Here is an 18080-nt window from a genome sequence, read left to right on the forward strand (position 1 = left end):
CATCTTAACCATGACACAGCAGAAAAATAAAAAGGTAATTGATTCCTGATAGTATTTTGAACCCCTGACTTTCCGGTCCTGTAATTGAGGGAGATTCTCTTTCTGGCCAAAGGTATTCCCACATAAAAACAACCATTCATAGAAATTTTTACCTATTTTTTTTTATACTTATGTGTGAGTTGGTGTGAAGGTCAGAGGTCAACTTGGAGTTGGTTTTTCTTCCACCAAACGGTCTCAGAGATTGAACTCAAGTCAAGTTATCTGACCAGAGCCGGGCGGTGGTGGCGCACGCCTTTAATCCCAGCACTCGGGAGGCAGAGGCAGGCGGATCTCTGTGAGTTCGAGACCAGCCTGGTCTACAAGAGCTAGTTCCAGGACAGGCTCCAAAACCACAGAGAAACCCTGTCTCGAAAAACCAAAAAAAAAAAAAAGTTATCTGTCCAGTTGTGTGTGTGTTGTGTGTGTGTAGACTGGTGCTGGGGCATGTACCAACCACACCCTACCCTCCACCCCCGGGGCCCTTGCAAACACAAACCCATCTTGCTTCCAGCATTGCCCCAGGAGAATACTGATCCTGTTGTCAGCTTCCCTTCCTCTCTTTTTAGGTGCCTTCAACTATGGTTCCTGGTAAGACAGACTGACCTGTTCCTTCCAGTCTTCCTGCGAGTCTTGGTCCAACTCAAACTATAAATCAAAGAACACAGAGAACATCCGCAGGCATCTGGGATGTGCCACCTTCTTCCTCTTCCCTGGTACCGATGTGCACATCCCAGCTCTAAGACCAAGGTGCATAGTAAACCATGAAGGCCTGGTCCAAAGGAACTGCTTCCTCTTACCAAAGAGTCTGAGCCCAGGGTGGTCCCAAATCTTCCTGAGCTGAGCGTCCCATTTTATCTCAGCTCTCAGACTCTGCTGAGTTCTCCTTTAGACTAGAGGTGATGCAGGGGGACTTACAGGCCAGGATCTGAGAGCCTGGGATAAGAATCCTCAGTGGGACGTAACTTCATTTGGGGACCGTGGGCTCTTGAGAGGGACAGGCTGGTGTCTTCTCGTTTCCTGTAGTCTGTCTTTACCACCTTCACCTCCTCCCGTTCCATTTCTCTCTCCCCTCTCTTCCCCATCCTCCTCTTAGGCAGCTGGAAGTCAAACAATAGAGAGAAGCCTGGGGGCAAGATCTTCCCTCAAGATAGAACTTCAGTGACCTACTTCCTGGAGACCCTCCACTCCCTCCTCCCTCTTAAAGAGTGTGTGTGTGGGGCGGGGAGGGGAATGTGCAGGAGAGTGCAGGTGTCCTTGGAGACCAGAGGTGTTGGGTCTCTGGAGCTACATTTACAGACGGCTGCAAGCTCCTCAACATGGGTGCTGGGCATCAGACTCAAGTGTTCAAGATCAGCACGAGCTTTTAACCACTGAGCCATCTCTCTAGCCCCTAGGCCTTGCCTCCTAAAGTTCCTCTTGCCTCCAGCTAGAAGCTAAGAGTTCAACAAAGGAAACTCTGGGGGATGTGTTCTTGATCCAAACTCTAACACACTGACAATCAGACCCCTCTACCTGGGAGATGTCAAGATTCCTGAAAAGGCCTCCAGCTGTCAGTAGGCTCTGCCGCTGGCAAAGGGCAAGGGGACTGGGCTGGGGGGCACAAGTCCCTGCCCTGCCTCATCTCAGGCACGGCCTGTGCATGGCTTCCATTTCAATGTCCCCCATCAGGAAACAGACCTGGGTGAGTTCCGAGTCCCCTTCCATTTTAGCCTGGAGTTCTAGGCAGAAGAGCTCAGCGGAGTTGAGTGGGTAAGGGAGGGAGACTGTCTGTGGACACACAGCCTGCACTTCTAGAAGGTCCTACTCAACTCTTGAGAGTTAAGAGTGTGGGGCAGAGCCGGGTGATGGTGGCACACACCTTGAATCCCAAGCACTCAGGAGGCAGAAACAGGTGGATCTCTGAGTTTTCTTGGGTCCAAGGGGGTCGCACAAAGATGGAGATAGACCACCAAAGTCTAGTAAACCAGAAGAAAACATTATTCCATGAAAAAAAAAATCTCCATGGGACACAAAAAGCTCATTAGCTAGCTGAGACCACAGCCAGAGTTGGGTCTTTTAAGGCTGTGACAAAGGTCAGCTTCCCAACTCCTCTTATAGCAAGCGTTAGGCAATAACAAAAAAATTTTTATTTTATTTTCTTACATAGGATTGTCTGTGGTTTACCTTATTTATTTATTTATTTATTTATGCATAATTCTACCTCCATGTCTGCCTGCAGGCCAGAAGAGGGCACCAGATCTCATTACAGATGGTTGTGAGCCACCATGTGGTTGCTGGGAAATGAACTCATGACCTCTGGAAGAGCAGCCAGTGCTCTTATCCTCTGAGCCACCTCTCCAGCCCCCCCCCCAAATTTTTATAATCTCAAATTTTCCAGTTAAACTAGTGTTTGTATTTAGTTGTTTTTATTTAGTGTCTGTATTTAGCCCATTGTTTTCCCTGGCATTTCCTGATAGAGTTTACCAAGGCTCTGCACCTCCTCGACACTGCTAGTTTCATATAGCAGGCAAGGGTATGGGGAAATATAAAACAAAAGTCAAAAGTCACACACATCCCATCATTTAAAAGTTACCTCAGCTCACATCAGTTGCTGGTCATGAGTGGCCAGGGGCTTATCTAAAAGCTAATTCTCAGTTTGCAGAGTGACCCTAAGTTTGCAGAGGGCAGCTTCAGCCTCCAAACAGAGCCTTTGGGTTGTAAAGCAGAGTAACAACCCACTGTTAATAGTTAACCCTTAAGCTGCTGACAGCCTGCTCTCATTCCCCTAGGTTTACAACTTTATATTTATTTTTTCATTTTTATTTCTGGAATCTACATTTCTATATTCTTATTTTTGGACTCTTCATTTGAGACCAGCCTGGTCTACAGAGCTAGTTCCAGGACAGGCTCCAAAGCTACAGAGAAACCCTGTCTTGAAAAACAAAACAAAACAAAAAAGTGTGGGCGAGTACCCCACTCCTTGGAGTACTTAACTATCATCTACTTCAAAAGTAGGGGTGAGAAGCCAGCGGGTGGTGGCGCAGGCCTTTAATCCCAGCACAATCCCAGCACTCGGGAGGCAGAGGCAGGCGGATCTCTGTGAGTTCGAGACCAGCCTGGTCTACAAGAGCTAGTTCCAGGACAGGCTCCAAAACCAGAGAAACCCTGTCTCGAAAAACAAAAAAACAAAACAAAACAAAAAAAAAGTAGGGGTGAGAGTAGTGACAGAATAAGTGCTTAGTGTGCGCATGGCTCTGGGCTCAACCCCATCACCACACAGCACACACAGACAGAGACAGAAGGGAGAGAGGGAGGAGCCTCATCAGAGGCCAGGCGGGGTGGTGCATGCCTATAATCTTAGCACTTCAGAGATGGAGGGAGAAAGAAAGAAAGAAAGAAGAAAGAAAGAAAGAAAGAAAGAAAGAAAGAAAGAAGAAAGAAGTCTCACTATGTAGTCCTGGCTGTCCCAGAATTCTGGAGCTTTCTATGTAGAGCAGACTTGCCTTGAACTCATTGCTATAGATATACCTCCCAAGTGCTGAGATTAAAGATCTCACTGCATCTACCCTGACCTTGGCTTCTGGGATAATAAGAATAAGTAGCGGCCAGAACCCAGGGAAGAATGGAGGCAGGGATAAAAACTCCTAAATCTAATACTGTTATGACTCCGTTTTATATTTCCTTGGGCAATTCTCTTCTGTGAAAAGGAGCATTTTGAAGCAACCTCAATCCCACGATCCCACAGGAGCAACAAGCTCAGACTGTAGACATGCCATTCTGGCTCCTGACCAGAAGGTGGCAGCAACACCTTTATTTTTCAGAACAACCAAACAATTGGGCCGAGAGGAGAGGAAAGGAAAGAGGGGAAGGGGAGAATCTCAAGTACCTTATAGGCATTCTGTTGACCTAGGTCCGAAGCTAGACAACCCAAACACAAAGGAAAATCTGACTTATGCTCTCAGGATGAGAGAGTCTCGGCAAGAGGGAGTCAGACCTAAAATACATGGGTTTTGTAGCTGCGTGGCATGAGCAAGTCGCTTTATCTGTTTATCTTCATGTTCTTTAATTTTTTGAAATTTTATTTATTTTTTACTTTATGTGCTAGTGTTTTGCCCGCATGTTATGTCTGTGGACCACATGCATGCAGTGACCACAGACACCAGAAGAGGGCGTTGGATTCTCTTGAGTTAGGTGTGAGCCACTGTATGGGTGCTGGGAAGAGAACAGGTCTTCCCGAAGAGCAGCCAGTGCTCTTAACTGCTGAGCCATCTCATCAGCCCCATCCACATTTTATTCATTTAATCTTTTAAAGATTTATTTATTATGTATGCAGGGTTCTGCCTGCAGACCAGAGAGAGATTCAGACCTCATTACAGATGGCTGGGAGCCACCATGTGGGTGCTGGGAATTGAACTCAGGATGAGCAGCCAGTGCTCTTAACAGAGGTTAAGAGCCATCTCTCCAGCCCCCTACACACATTTTATTTTGTAACCTGAGAACAATAACTGCAGCTATCTGGTAGGATATTGTGATGATATGATGGAATGGAATGTGTCAAATGCTTGTCAAAGACCAGATGTTAGCACTAATAAAGCATGCTGAGAGAAGCAAGGGGGGCGGGAGGATGACCTGGGACATTCCCTAGCTGGAGGGGTGGAGCCCTGGAGCAGAGATACAGAGGGAAGAATTCAGTCTTGGGGGAACTGTGTAGAGAGGAACCCTGTAGTCTGACTGGCGGAGACTCCCTTGGAAAGTGGGATCATGGATCCCATTTCTATTTGAGGTCTCTTTGGTTCCAGATGCCAGAGCCCAGGGCACCATCAGGACCCTGTAAGTCCTGCCTGTGTCCGTCCACACACAGACAGGGCTCCTACTATATCTGCAGACTCTTTGTCCCGCTGAGCTTCAGGTCCTACCTAAGCGATGGGGAAAGGATGCCTTCGGAGTCATGTGACCCAAGTAGTAAGGGAAGCAGGCACTTGGGGACTTGTGGAGAGGAAGCTTGAAGGCTTGGGGACTTGTGGAGAGGAAGCGTGAAGGCGGGGTACCCACATGTGTAGCCTGACCCTAATTAGGCTTTTTAAAAACTTGTTAAATATTTTTTAAAAAAGAAAACAAACTATCCTTTTCCATTTTACATACCAATTCCAGTTCCCACTCCCTCCTCCCATTCCTTCCACCTTCCCTCCTACCCCACCCCATCCACTCCTCAGAGAGGGTAAGGCCCATTGCTTTGAGGAAGGTCCAAGGCTGTCCCCCACTATATCCAGGCTGAGCAAGGTATCCCTCCAAAGAGAATGGGTTCCAAAAAGCCAGTACAAGCAGCGGGGACAAATCCTAGTGCTACTGTCAGTGACCCTGCAGTCTGCCCCAGCCACACAACTGTCACCACATTCAGAGGGTCTAGCTTCGTCCTGTGATGGTTCCTTCCCTGTCCAGCAGGAGTTGGTGAGCTCCCCTTAGCTCAGGCAAGCTCTTTCAGTGGGTCTTGACCTCTTTGCTCATATTCTCACTCCTCCCACTCTTCAACCTAGAAACAACCTAGATGCCCCTCAACCGAAGAATGGACAAAGAAAATGTGGTACATTTACACAATGGAGTACTACTCGGTGGTTAAAAAAAATGGCATCTTCAAATTTGCATGCAAATGAATGGAACTAGGAAGAAAGTCATCCTGAGTGAGGTAACCCAGACCTAGAAATATGAACATGGTTTATATTCTCTCATAAGTGGACACTAGCTATAAAGCAAAGGATAACGAGCCTATGGTCCATGACCTTAGAAAAGTTACGTAACAAGGTGAACCCTAAGAGAAACATATATAGATCTCCCTGGGAAGGAGAAATAGACAAGATCTCCTGATAAAATTGGGAGCATAGGGATGAGGGGAGAAGGAGGGCAGAAGGGGAAAAGAGGGGAAAGGGGAGTGGGGAGCAGAACTTGAGGGAACAGGATAGTTGAAACGGGGAAAGGACAGAGATGGAGAGCAAGGAAAGAGGATTGATTGAGGAAGCCATTATAGGGCTAGCAAGAAACCTGGTTCTGGAGAAATTCCCAGGAATCCACAAGGATGACCCCAGCTAAGACCCTAAGCAATAGAGGAGAGGATGCCTGAACTGGCCTTGCCCCATAGTCAGACTGATGACTACCTTTTTTTTTTTTTTTTAAAAAAAAAACCTAATGAACGGTTTTCTTGTTTTTAAAATTTTTATGATTTATTTATCTTTATTTTTATGTGCATTGGTGTGAAGGTGTCAGATCCCCTGGGAACTGGATTTTCAGACAATTGGGAGCTGCCATGTGGGTGCTGGTAATTGAACCCGGGTTCTCTGGGAGAGCAGTCAGTGCTCTTAACTGCTGAGCCATTTCTCCAGCCCCTGATGACTACCTTAAATGTCACCATAGAGCCTTTGTCCAGCAACTGAGACAGAGGCAGAGACCCGCAACGGAGCACTGGGCTGAGCTCCTAATTAGTCTTAATCAATAAAAACCAGGAGTCAAATATCGAGGTAATTACCTGATAGATCAGAAAAGAAGACGAGTAACCACCAGTGATTTCTTCCCTCTATGAATCCTCAGACCGAATGGGGCACGAGATCCTGTATGTCTCCACCTCCCAAGTGCTGAGATCAAGGTTACTAGCTCCCACTGCCCGGTTCTTTCTCTTTTAAACTGGTTCAATCTCGGGTAGCCCAGAATGGCCTTGAACTCCTGATCTTCCTGCTTCCTCTTCCCAAATGCTAGGGTTAAAGGTATGTGCCACCACTCCCTGGCTTCTATGGTTACCTAGTGACCAGCTATGCCCTTTGATCTCCAGCAAGCTTTATTTGTCAGAACACAAGCAAAATATCACACAACATGCTTTTCCAAGCTGACTTTGAATCTCTAAAATCAACTGTTCTGCCCTCTTCAACTGCTACTGGGACCTTAGATGTGAGCCAAGGGACCTGACTAGCAAAGGCTCACTAAGGACCCTGGCCTGTCTTGGGGACACGGAATGAAGATGTGCCCTAGTCCTGCATCTGCACCAGAAAGACCTCCAGCTAATACTTGGTTACAAGGAATTAGACATATGCCATTGCTCCTGTGTTTCTGTTCATCCATCCTGTGGCAGAGGAATGTGAGCAACATTGTTAACACCTGCTCTGGTGTCACCAGAGACTGTCACCAGCTCTGTCCTCCAGAGGAGAATATGGCAGCTGGTAGATGTCCATGCTGGTGGTCTGAACTCTTCTGCAGGACCATTCCCTTTACCCCACCTTAGCCTCAGCTACCCACATCCTCAGAAATATAGTGGGAGTGGTGCCATCCGGAAAGACTGAGCTCCCAAATCACAGATCCAGGTATCACGCTGTGCAGCTTGGCAATTCCTTGGTGCGCCACCTACCGTTTGGTCTTGCCAGGGTCCAGCAGCAGATTCTTCCTTCATCTACTTTCCACCTTCACTTGCCTGCACACTCCTCTCCTAACCCAGGACAGGGTCCACAGCACAGAACTGACTGATATTCTCGTGGGTACGTACGTGTCAATACTCACCTTTTGTGTGACTCCATGTGTGCATCCAGACATTTCTCTATAAACCAGCAGGTCAGCCACAGAAGCAGAGAAGGTAATAAAGACACGGGCCAAGCACTAAGTGCTTGGCATTTCATAGCTCACCGAATCCTCCCAATGATATGAAGTCGCTGCTATTATTAGCATTCCTATTTGTGGAATAAAGAAAATGGGGTGAACCCTTCAAGAAACCCCAAAGCAGACTGCACATTAGGTTGAACAGCCATATACTGAGCCCCAACACACTAAGGAAGGATGTGCCCACCTTCCCCTCCATCCATCAGTTAAGTGGTACTTGGCTCCTTCTATTTTGGGTCCAGCACTGCTCTTAGCCACCAGTAAGGGCAATCCAAAGGCAGCCCAGATCCTCCTGACCCTGGAGGCTGACAACACAAGAGTGGCAACAAAAGCAGTAAAACCAACTTACTTTCTCAGCTTTTACAGTGTATGTGCTAAGTGTGTACGTATATTTATTCATTTAGTCTAGTGGTTGTGTATCAGATATTTATGTTACAATTTATAACAGTAACAAAATTACAATTAGCCTGGCAGTGGTGGTGCATGGTGGTGGTGCATACCTTTAATCCCAGCACTCTGGAGGCAAAGGCAGGCGGATCTCTGTGAGTTCGAGGCCAGCCTGGTCTACGAGAGCTAGTTCCAGGACAGGCACCAAAGCTACAGAGAAACCCTGTCTCGAAAAACAAAAACAAACAAAACAAAACCCCAAAATTACAGTTATGAAGTGGCCACAAAATCATGTTATGGCTGGGATCCCCACAACACGAGGAGCCCTATTATCAAAGGGTCGCAGCGTTAGGACGGTTGAGAACCACTGATTTAGTCCTCCAGCGCTTTGAGGCTGTATTTCCCATTTTACTGAGAGCAAAGGAAGGCCAGCGAGGAGGCTGGCTTTCTATGGCAGGGGTGGGAAGGACGCAGCTAGAATAATCGTACCTGTGGCTTTTTATCCTCAGCCTTTCTCTTCCAAGAGCGCACAGGCCTGGCTGCTTGCCACTAGGCATGAATCCTTCTCTGCCTTTTCTTTACTGTGTCCTCCACACAGGCTGGCCCTTCCGCACCCGACCATAGCAGAGCCCTTCTAGGAGGTTTTCTGATCCCTCTCCTCTGAGTAGTGAGCTGGAGATGTACGCAAGGGAGGGGCAGAGCTGAACAAAACTCCATCTGCAGCTCCCTGGGCCCAGGACTTCCTCTGCTTTGCTCAGCCTCTACTTCAGAAACTCTAGTCTCAAACGCACAGGCCTGCCGCAGACTCCCAATGCAGACAGGGCAGTTCTGGTCCTCCAGTGGCCTGGCTTGCCCTCTCCATGTCTCCAGGACTCATCATTTGCTATTGGAGTCTGGGTTGGATGGAGCTCGGAACCAATGGCAGCAATTGCTCAGAGCCCAGGACTGCAATAGAAAGTGCCAAGGCACCAGGTTCCCACAACCTCATCTCTGACCCGCCAACCCTTTTACCCTAGCCCAGATGGGACCTTACCTCTCTCCACCTCTCCCCACTCCAGGAACTGGGGTGGGCAGGCCCTGGTTTATTCACCCTGCTTTTTCTCATTCCCTTAGCAACCAAACTAGATCCATCAAGGAGCAGGGCCTGGCAGCTGATCTGGGAGAGACTAATAGCCCGGAAGGAAGGAGGGGCCTGGAGAGAAGAGGATGGCTAGGGATGTAAGCCAGCACTCAGGCTGGGTGTTGGCTCTGGCTCATCTCAGAGGACACACCGAGGGTGGGGGAGTTCTCCACCCTGCAGTATGAAGGAGCAGGCCAGCAGGGAGCCGCCCTCCTTATCCCAGCCAGGCATCCAGCCTAGAGTCCCAAACCTGCTTCTTCCACTTCACACCTGTTTCGTTCTCAGGGCATCGGAGGTAGACCTGTCCTGCTTGAGAGTCCAGAGTCCCTGAGTCCCCACAGACGCAGGGCTCCAAACAAACCTGAGAGACTTCAGCATCCTTTCTCCTGCAGAGCACCCAGACTGCCGCTGTCCACTCCTGAACAGCCTGTGTCTGCACTCTGCAAGCTGGGTTACACACAAAGGCCAGTTAGATTCCTGCTACCTGGTGTGTGTGTGTGTTAAGGGGTGTAGTTGTGTATTTGTGTAAAGTCTGTGCACACAGGTATCTGGAGCAGGCTACACAATACATGTTGGTAGGATCTACAAGATGGCTCAGTGGGGAAAAGGCATCTGTCTGTGGACCTGCCCTAGGAGTTCTCTCTGTCTCTTCCTTCAGGCCATTGTGGGTGGGTAGCTTTCCCATCGTTTCTCCCTTTATCGCAATGGTTCTGGGCACCTGCACCTCCTCAGCCCTCAGCCCTGGAGACTGGTTCCTGCCAGTCTGTCTGTCTTTCAGCCCTGGCAGCTGCTACCCTCCAGCCCCCTCCCCTTCCTACTTCAGGAAATTCTTCTAGTTCCCGTAAGGCCGGTGACTGAGCAGCAGTCAGTGTAGAGGGGAGAGAATCCAGTAAAGGCCAGACAGTACACCACAGGACCAGTCAGCCCAGCCTCTGACATGGCGGACACCCTGGAGTCTGACACCTTCAACCCCCTGTGAAGTGCCCACCTTGCTGAAGGTGTTAAATCCAAATTTGGGGGCTGTGTCTTTAAGGTGGAAACATCAGCAGGCAACTTCTGCCCGACAAGGGCAGGGGGAGGGGAGCTGGTCAGTCAGTCCATTAGCTGCCGAGCTGGCGCCAACCACTAGCCCTTTACCGTGCCCTGGGGAGCAGGCGGAGATAAGCCCTACCCCAGCCCCCTCGGCCCCAGCCCTTCTGTCCCCTATTTCTCTTGGTTGTGGTGGGGGCAGCTGACAACAGGTGAAAAAAGAACCCTAGCTTCAGGAGGCAGGAGGAGGCGCAAACTCCCCCGTTTAGGCCAGGTTAGCTCTCCCTCCACCTACCTCCCTTCTCATAGTCAAAAGCTTGCCCTTTAACCTCAGTTCCCTCCTATTCTCTAATTCTTACCTCCTCTTCTGAGGGGGCATCCCGGGTCAAGTCATGTCCTCCCACCCTAGGCTCCGGCGTTGGAGTCATGCTCAGAAGCTCGGACCCCTAGCCTATCTCCATCCCGCCGTCGCATCCCTGATCTCTGTCAGCAACAAGGGGGAAGCAAGTAGGCAGGGTGCCAGGAACCGGGAGAGGGAAGGGGTGGTGTCCTCGCTCTGCAGGGTGGGGCATCCCCCTCCCCACACAACCCGTCTGTAGTCAGGCCAGTGGGAGGAGCTGTCGTGCCCCCCCACCCCCGACACCCCTGAGACCGCAGGACTATAAAGCTGCCCCGCATCGGTCTGCAGCTCCTTCCCGCCGGCCTAGCTCTGCCAAGCGCTGAATGCCATCTTCCGCCACCATGAGCCATCACTCGTCGGGCCTCAGGTCCGGCATCAGCTCCACCTCGTACCGCCGGACCTTCGGACCACCGCCCTCACTGTCCCCCGGGGCTTATTCCTACTCTTCCAGCTCTCGCTTCTCCAGCAGCCGCCTGCTGGGCTCGGCGTCCCCGAGCTCGTCTGCGCGACTGGGTAGCTTCCGTGCCCCTCGAGCGGGGGCCCTGCGCTTGCCCTCGGAGCGCCTCGACTTCTCCATGGCTGAGGCCCTCAACCAGGAGTTCCTGGCTACTAGGAGCAACGAGAAGCAAGAGCTACAGGAGCTCAACGACCGCTTCGCCAACTTCATCGAGAAGGTGCGCTTCCTGGAGCAGCAGAACGCAGCCCTGCGCGGAGAGCTGAGCCAGGCCCGGGGCCAGGAGCCGGCGCGCGCCGACCAGCTGTGCCAGCAGGAGCTGCGGGAGCTGCGTCGCGAACTGGAGCTGCTGGGTCGGGAGCGCGACCGGGTGCAGGTGGAGCGCGACGCGCTGGCGGAGGACCTGGCGGCGCTCAAGCAGAGGTCAGAGGGCCTGCCAGTCGCTCCCTCCGCTCCTCCCTTTCTTCCTCTCGGATCCAACAGCCCTAGGGCGTGGCCCCGCTGGTCATCCCCAGCCGGTGCCTGGTAACATCCTGGTCGGCCCCCTCCCAGCACTATGCCTCGAGCACCTAGTGGAACTGGCCGATTATTAAGGGGACTCCCCCCCCCGTTCTGTTTCCAGCCCGTTAGACGGGCAGGCGGAATTCCTCGCTTTGGACCCAGGACAGCTGCAAGAGCAGACGGGTGCGGGGTGCTAGATGTGGCGGGAGGGCTGGGAGCTGACTGGGCAGCTCAGTGTCTCCCCACTCTGCCTATTAGGTTAGAAGAAGAATCCCGCAAGCGGGAGGATGCGGAGCACAACCTGGTGCTCTTCCGTAAGGTGAGTGGGGGCCACGTCAGTCCCACCACCCCGTCTGCACCCCCAGCAGCGTCTCCAGGGTGGCATCGGTGGGTTAGGGGAGGCAATTTCATAGCTAGAGGCTGAAAGGGAAGGCCTGGCCCTTCCTCTGCCTAAAGAGCTCTGCTTTCTCTTGCACACCCATTCCCACTCACAAAGGATGTGGACGACGCCACCCTGTCCCGCCTAGAACTAGAGCGCAAGATTGAGTCTCTGATGGATGAAATTGAGTTCCTCAAGAAGCTACACGAAGAGGTGAGTGGTCGGGGTGTCTGGGAAGGCTTGGGAGAAGGCCTCGCTGAAGCTGCGGAGACAGCAGGGATGGTGCGTGATGACAACCCCACCCTTTACCCGGGCTACAGGTGGCTTGACTCCCACCCATGCGCCACCTGTTGGCGGTCGAGGTATCTACACCCTGAACCTGACAACTGGCCTAAGAGCATCCTGGGCTCAGGTCTCAGAATCCGGTGCGCATGCACTCCCTAGCGCCCCTTCTGTTCATGCAAGTGCCTCTTCTTCTTCTTCTTCTTCTTCTTCTTCTTCTTCTTCTTCTTCTTCTTCTTCTTCTTCTTCTTCTTCTTCTTCTTCTTCTTCTTCTTCTTCTTCTTCTTCTTCTTCTTCTTCTTCCTCTTCCTCTTCTTCCTCTTCTTCCTCTTCTTCCTCCTCCTCCTCCTCCTCCTCCTTCTTTTCTTCTTCTTCTTCTTCTTCTTCTTCTTCTTCTTCTTCTTCTTCTTCTTCTTCTTCTTCTTCTTCTTCTTCTTCTTCTTCTTCTTCTTCTTCTTCTTCTTCTTCTTCTTCTTCCTCTCTCTCTCTCTCTCTCTCTCTCTCTCTCTCTCCCTCCCTCCCTCCCTCCCTCCCTCCCTCCCTCCTCTCTCTCTTAGAGACACGATCTCGAAGCCCAGACATGTCTTGAACTAGTGAGTTTTCTGTCTCAACCTCTCAAAAGCTGGGATTACATGCCAAGCTAGGCATTCAAGCTAGGCATTCTTTTCTATTCACAACCTCCGCCTTTCCTGGCCTGTAGGAACTTCGGGATCTGCAGGTGAGCATGGAGAGCCAGCAGGTTCAGCAGGTGGAGGTGGAGGCGACAGTGAAGCCAGAGCTGACTGCGGCGCTGAGGGACATCCGTATGCAGTATGAGAACATCGCAGCGAAGAATCTGCAGGAGGCAGAGGAGTGGTATAAGTCCAAAGTGCGAGAGTGGGGGAGGATTCTGGGGGGTTCCTGGGGTGGGAGGCTCTGGGAATGGCTCGATTCCCAGCTGGACCCGTCTGCCAATCCGCAGTACGCTGACCTGTCCGACGCCGCCAACCGCAACCACGAGGCCCTACGCCAGGCCAAGCAGGAGATGAACGAGTCCCGACGTCAAATTCAGAGTCTGACGTGTGAGGTGGACGGGTTGCGTGGCACGGTGAGCACTCGGCTGCTGCGTGGGCCGGTGGGCGAAGGCTGAAGGGCTTTCCGACTGCCCCCTTCTTCCTCTCCTACCCCAGAACGAGGCGCTGCTCAGACAGCTGCGGGAGCTGGAGGAGCAGTTCGCCCTGGAGGCTGGAGGGTACCAAGCCGGCGCTGCGCGTCTGGAGGAAGAGCTTCGACAGCTGAAGGAAGAGATGGCGCGGCATCTGCGAGAATACCAGGAGCTCCTCAATGTCAAGATGGCCCTGGATATCGAGATCGCCACCTACAGGAAGCTGCTGGAAGGGGAGGAGAGCCGGTGAATGGAGAGGCTACTGGGATAGGGCAGGGATGGTAGGGTAGGGCATTGGGCCCAGCGAAGGGAATAATCAGGCTGTGTACCTTGCCCACAGGATCTCGGTGCCAGTTCATTCCTTTGCTTCCCTAAGTTTAAAGACCACTGGTGAGTCCTCCACGTCTGGCTTCCAGCCTGCAACTTCTCTCTACCTTCTGCCCTGATTATTCTGGCCACGCTCATCCTAGATTGACTCCTATTCCTCATGCAGTGAGATTTCTGGCCGTCAGGGGTGGGAGTGGGAGCCTGAAAGGGGAGAATCCTAACCATGTCCTGTCTCCGGCTTTCTCCAGTGCCTGAGGTGGAGGCTCCCCAGGACAGCCACAGCCGTAAGATGGTTCTGATTAGGACTATTGAGACCCGGGATGGGGAGGTGAGTTAAAACTCTTGATCCGGAACCCCACATTTCTAATGTTTCTGAGCCCCGATCTGGATGGGCTACAGATCTTAGGATGCTGAGAGTGCATGGTTCTTGGGAGGGACAGCACATAGGAGGTGTGCGTGTTTGCGTGTCTGGGTGTGTGTGTGTGCAGGCGCACCTGTGTCATGTGCTCATGTGGAGATCAGAGGGCGTTTTCAGGAGTTAGTTCTCTCCCTTTACTGTGAGATTCAGGGATCATACTCAGGTGGTAAGGTTTTCGTGCCAAGTTCCTCTATCTGCTGAGTCAGGGAGGGACACCAGACAGAAGACGAGTAGATACCCAGGTGGTGGTGGTGGCACACACCTTTGGTCCCAGCCCTCGGGAGGCAGAGGTAGGCAGATCTCTGAGTTCAAGGGCAGCTTGGTCTACAGAGTGAGTTTCAGGACAGCCAGGGCCACACAGAAACCCTGTCTCGAAAAGTCAAGAAGAGGAGGAGGAGGAGATAAACTAACCTCAGCAAGCTGTGACAGGCAGGGCACAAGATGATCCCAAGGAAGGTGCTGCTGAATTTTCCCCTTGCATGCTTTGCCCCCAGCAGGTGGTGACTGAGTCCCAGAAGGAACAGCACAGTGAACTGGATAAGTCTTCCGTCCACAGCTACTGAGCCCTCATCCAGAGCGCTGACCCTGACCTAAGTCTACTCTTAAGCTCAAGCCCCAGAACTGGTCCTTATCCAGCCCCTCTCTGCATGTGGCATGTTTCCCTCCTAGCCAAGCTGCAGCCTGACACAGTGTCTGGGTTCTCCTTGCCCTGGCACACATGATGTGACCCATAGCTTTCTTGTCCTTGTAAGAGGCGGATGAAGAATCCCACGACAATAGATCTGTTTGAGAATGATCCCATGGCCAGTGAGGTGGGCCAGCGAGTCTCAAAACCAAATAAAATTGCTACCGAGAGAGAAACTTCTTATTGTGTTTGTCTGGGGTCCTTTCTTCTCTGACTCATTTTCTTGGCACTCATGACTCCAGAGGACCCTGTTGGGTTTTCTCAAACCTCTCTGCTTCTTTTCAACTTAAAACAAACAAAAATCTTTGTATGTATCCCAGGCTAGCCTTAAACTAACTTTCTCTTTCTTTCTTTCTTTCTTTCTTTCTTTCTTTCTTTCTTTCTTTCTTTCTTTCTTTCCTTCTCTCTCTTTCTTTTTTCTTTCTTTTTGTTTTTTCAAGACAGGGTTTGTCTGTAGCTTTGGAGCCTGTCCTGGAGCTTGCTTGTAGACCAGGCTGGCTTTGAACTCACAGAGATCTGCCTGCCTCTGCCTCCTGAGTGCTGGGATTAAAGGTGTGTGCCACCACCGCCCGACCTAGGACCTAGCCTTAAACTAATGTTCTATCCTGCCTCAAAGTCTCAAGTGTTGAGATTTCAGGAATGTGTGACTACGCCTACCTTATTGGGCTTTATAGTTGATTCTTTCTGTGTAGGTGGGAGAGGGTAGGGGTGGTACATTCTTTTAATTCCAGCACTTGGGAGGTAGAAGCAGGTGGAGCTCTGTGAGTCTGAGGCCATCCCTGGTCTACAGAGAGAGTTCCAGGACTGGATTCATAGCTACTGAGAAACCTTATCTTGAAAAACCAAAATAATAATAAAATAATAATCATAATAATGTGAAAGATAGCCTCTATATCAACAAGGCTGAAGGTGAGCACAGATTCCTGGAAGCAGATGTTTCTGACCTCCATACACACTGTGACATGCAAGTATCTGTACACACACACACACACACACACAAACACACCATGACATGCAAATATCTGTACACACACACCATCACCACCAATAACAACAACAAGCAGAACAAGAGGCTAGAGATAAAGCTCAGTGGTGGGGTTCTCAGTGCTGGGGTTCTCAGTGCTGGGGTTCTCAGTGGTAGAGACCTCAGTGGGTTCAATCCTCAATATAGCAAAAGGGAGAAGAAAAGGATGGAGAGAAAGGAAAGGAAATAACTTTTAAGACTTTTATTTTTTATTTTTTATTTTTTGTTTTTTTGAGACAGGGTTTCTCTGTGGCTTTGGAGCCTGTCCTGGAACTAGCTCTTGTAGACCAGGCTGGTCTCGAACTCACAGAGATTCACCTGCCTCTGCCTCCCAAGTGCTGGGATTAAAGGCGTGCGCCACCACTGCCCGGCTCTAAGATTTTTATTTTTAAAAACTATCACATACCAAGAAAAGAGAAAGAAAGGAAGGAAGAGAAAATGAGTTTAAACAAGATCAAGTCACACACAAAAGACCGATGACAACTGAAGACTGACGTTGTTTAACCAGATCAAATAACTCTGAGTGTGCGAATAGGCAATGTTAGCCAGGTGTGATGGGGCACACTGCAACCCCAGTCCAGGAGGCTGATATTAGCCAGGTGTGATGGGACACGCTGCAACCCCAGTCCAGGAGGCTGATATTAGCCAGGTGTGGTAGGGCACACTGCAACCCCAGTCCAGGAGGCTGAGGCACAGGAATCATTAACAGGTTTCAGGCATTTGATGCGCTACACAGATTAACCTGGGAGACACAGTGACAATCTATCTCTAAATGAATAACAACTGGTCAATCCACAGTTTAGTAACTATCTGCTTCATTCTGATAGGGAGTAAGCTTGAAGAGTAACATTGTATACATAATCTCAATCTCCCAGTCCCCAATTCTCTCTCTTCTTTTCCTTTTTTTCTTTTTTCTTTTTGGTTTTTCAAGACAGGGTTTCTTTTGTTTTATTTTATTTTATTTTATTTCAAGACAGGGTTTCTCTGTGTAGCCCCGGCTGTCCTGAAACTCACTCTGTAGACCAGGTTGGCCTCCATCTTGGACATTCGCCTGCCTCTGTCTCCAAGTGCTGGGGTTAAAGGCTGCACCACCACCCAGCTCTATCTCCATTGTCCTAATGAACAAAGGAGTAATTTATAGGGGGTGGGAGGACTGAGAAGAGGCTCAATGGCTGAGAGCAAGGACCGCTCTTCTGGAAGACCTTGGTGTGGTTCCCAGCACCCACACGGTAGCTCACTGCCTTCTATTGGCCTCTGACGTAACCAGGCACACAGATGGTGCAAAACCCCATACACATAAAATAAAAATAACTCTTTAGAAAGAGAGGAATTTATAAGACAGAAATCTGGCAGATAACATTTCAATCAGGTCAAGTTCGAATGGGAACCACCTGACGGGAGGCATTAGGAAGAAGTCACGTCCTTCTACGACAACAGTCAGAAAAAATTAGACCAAGTCTAGTCACGAGTAGACACTATCGATAAACAGCTGCCCAGAGCCAGCTGTGTCTCCGCAGGTCACCATCCAGCCCACAGGAGACAGAGGCAGGGGGTTGCAGCAAGTTCGTGGCTTATCTGGTTCACATTTTGATCTCAAGGCTAGCCAGAGCTACAAAGACAGACCCTGTGTGAACGAGTAAACCAAAGGGTTGAACAGATGGCTCAGTGGGTAAAAGTACTTGTTCTATTCCCAGTACCCCATGGAGACTAACAACCATCTATTGATCCAACGGCATCCAAAGGGCACCAGGCAGGCATGTAGCACACCACAGATACACGCAGCCAAAACATACAAATAAAATCTGTTTTTTTTTTGTTTTTTCTTTTCTTTCTTTTTAATTTAATTAATTAATTTGGTTTTTCCAGACAAGGTTTCTCTGTGCAGCTCTGGCAGTCTTGGAACTCACTCTGTAGACCAGGCTAGCCTTAAACTCACAGAGATCAACCTGCCTCTGCCTTCTGGGTGCTGGGATTAAAGAGGTGCACCACTGCCCAGCCATAAAATACATTTTTTTTTTTTTTGGTTTTTCGAGACAGGATTTCTCTGTAGCTTTGGAGCCTGTCCTGGAACTAGCTCTTGTAGACCAGACTGGTTTCGAACTCACAGAAATCCATCTGCCTCTACCTCCCGAGTGCTGGGATTAAAGGGCATCATGTGCTACCACTGCCCGGCTAAAATACATTTTTTGAAAAATGTAAAAAAATTTTTAATAATAAACTAAACTAGGTGTAATAGAGGGTGAGGTAGGCCAATCTCTGTGGGTTCAAGGCCAGCCATGG

General features: G+C 50.2%; 1 protein-coding gene across 4 annotated transcripts; it reads left to right on the top strand.

The window, feature by feature from the left end:
* The first annotated feature begins 10909 nt into the window (after window positions 1–10909).
* Window positions 10910–14687, top strand: Prph (peripherin). Of its 4 annotated transcripts, none has more exons than XM_057792052.1 (9): window positions 10910–11463; window positions 11800–11860; window positions 12038–12133; window positions 12903–13070; window positions 13164–13289; window positions 13372–13592; window positions 13687–13736; window positions 13922–14001; window positions 14586–14687. In XM_057792052.1, exons 1-9 carry the CDS (start codon window positions 10910–10912, stop codon window positions 14652–14654), a joined length of 1425 nt encoding a protein of 474 aa, XP_057648035.1. In that variant the 3' UTR covers window positions 14655–14687. The 4 variants fall into 4 exon arrangements, with proteins under 4 accessions (XP_057648035.1, XP_057648036.1, XP_057648033.1 ...); XM_057792053.1 differs by having other exon boundaries at window positions 14589–14654; XM_057792050.1 differs by having other exon boundaries at window positions 12903–13289.
* The last annotated feature ends 3393 nt before the right edge of the window (window positions 14688–18080 follow it).

This window comes from Chionomys nivalis, chromosome 17, assembly GCF_950005125.1.
Source record: "Chionomys nivalis chromosome 17, mChiNiv1.1, whole genome shotgun sequence".
In the NCBI taxonomy this organism is placed as follows: Eukaryota; Metazoa; Chordata; class Mammalia; order Rodentia; family Cricetidae; genus Chionomys; species Chionomys nivalis.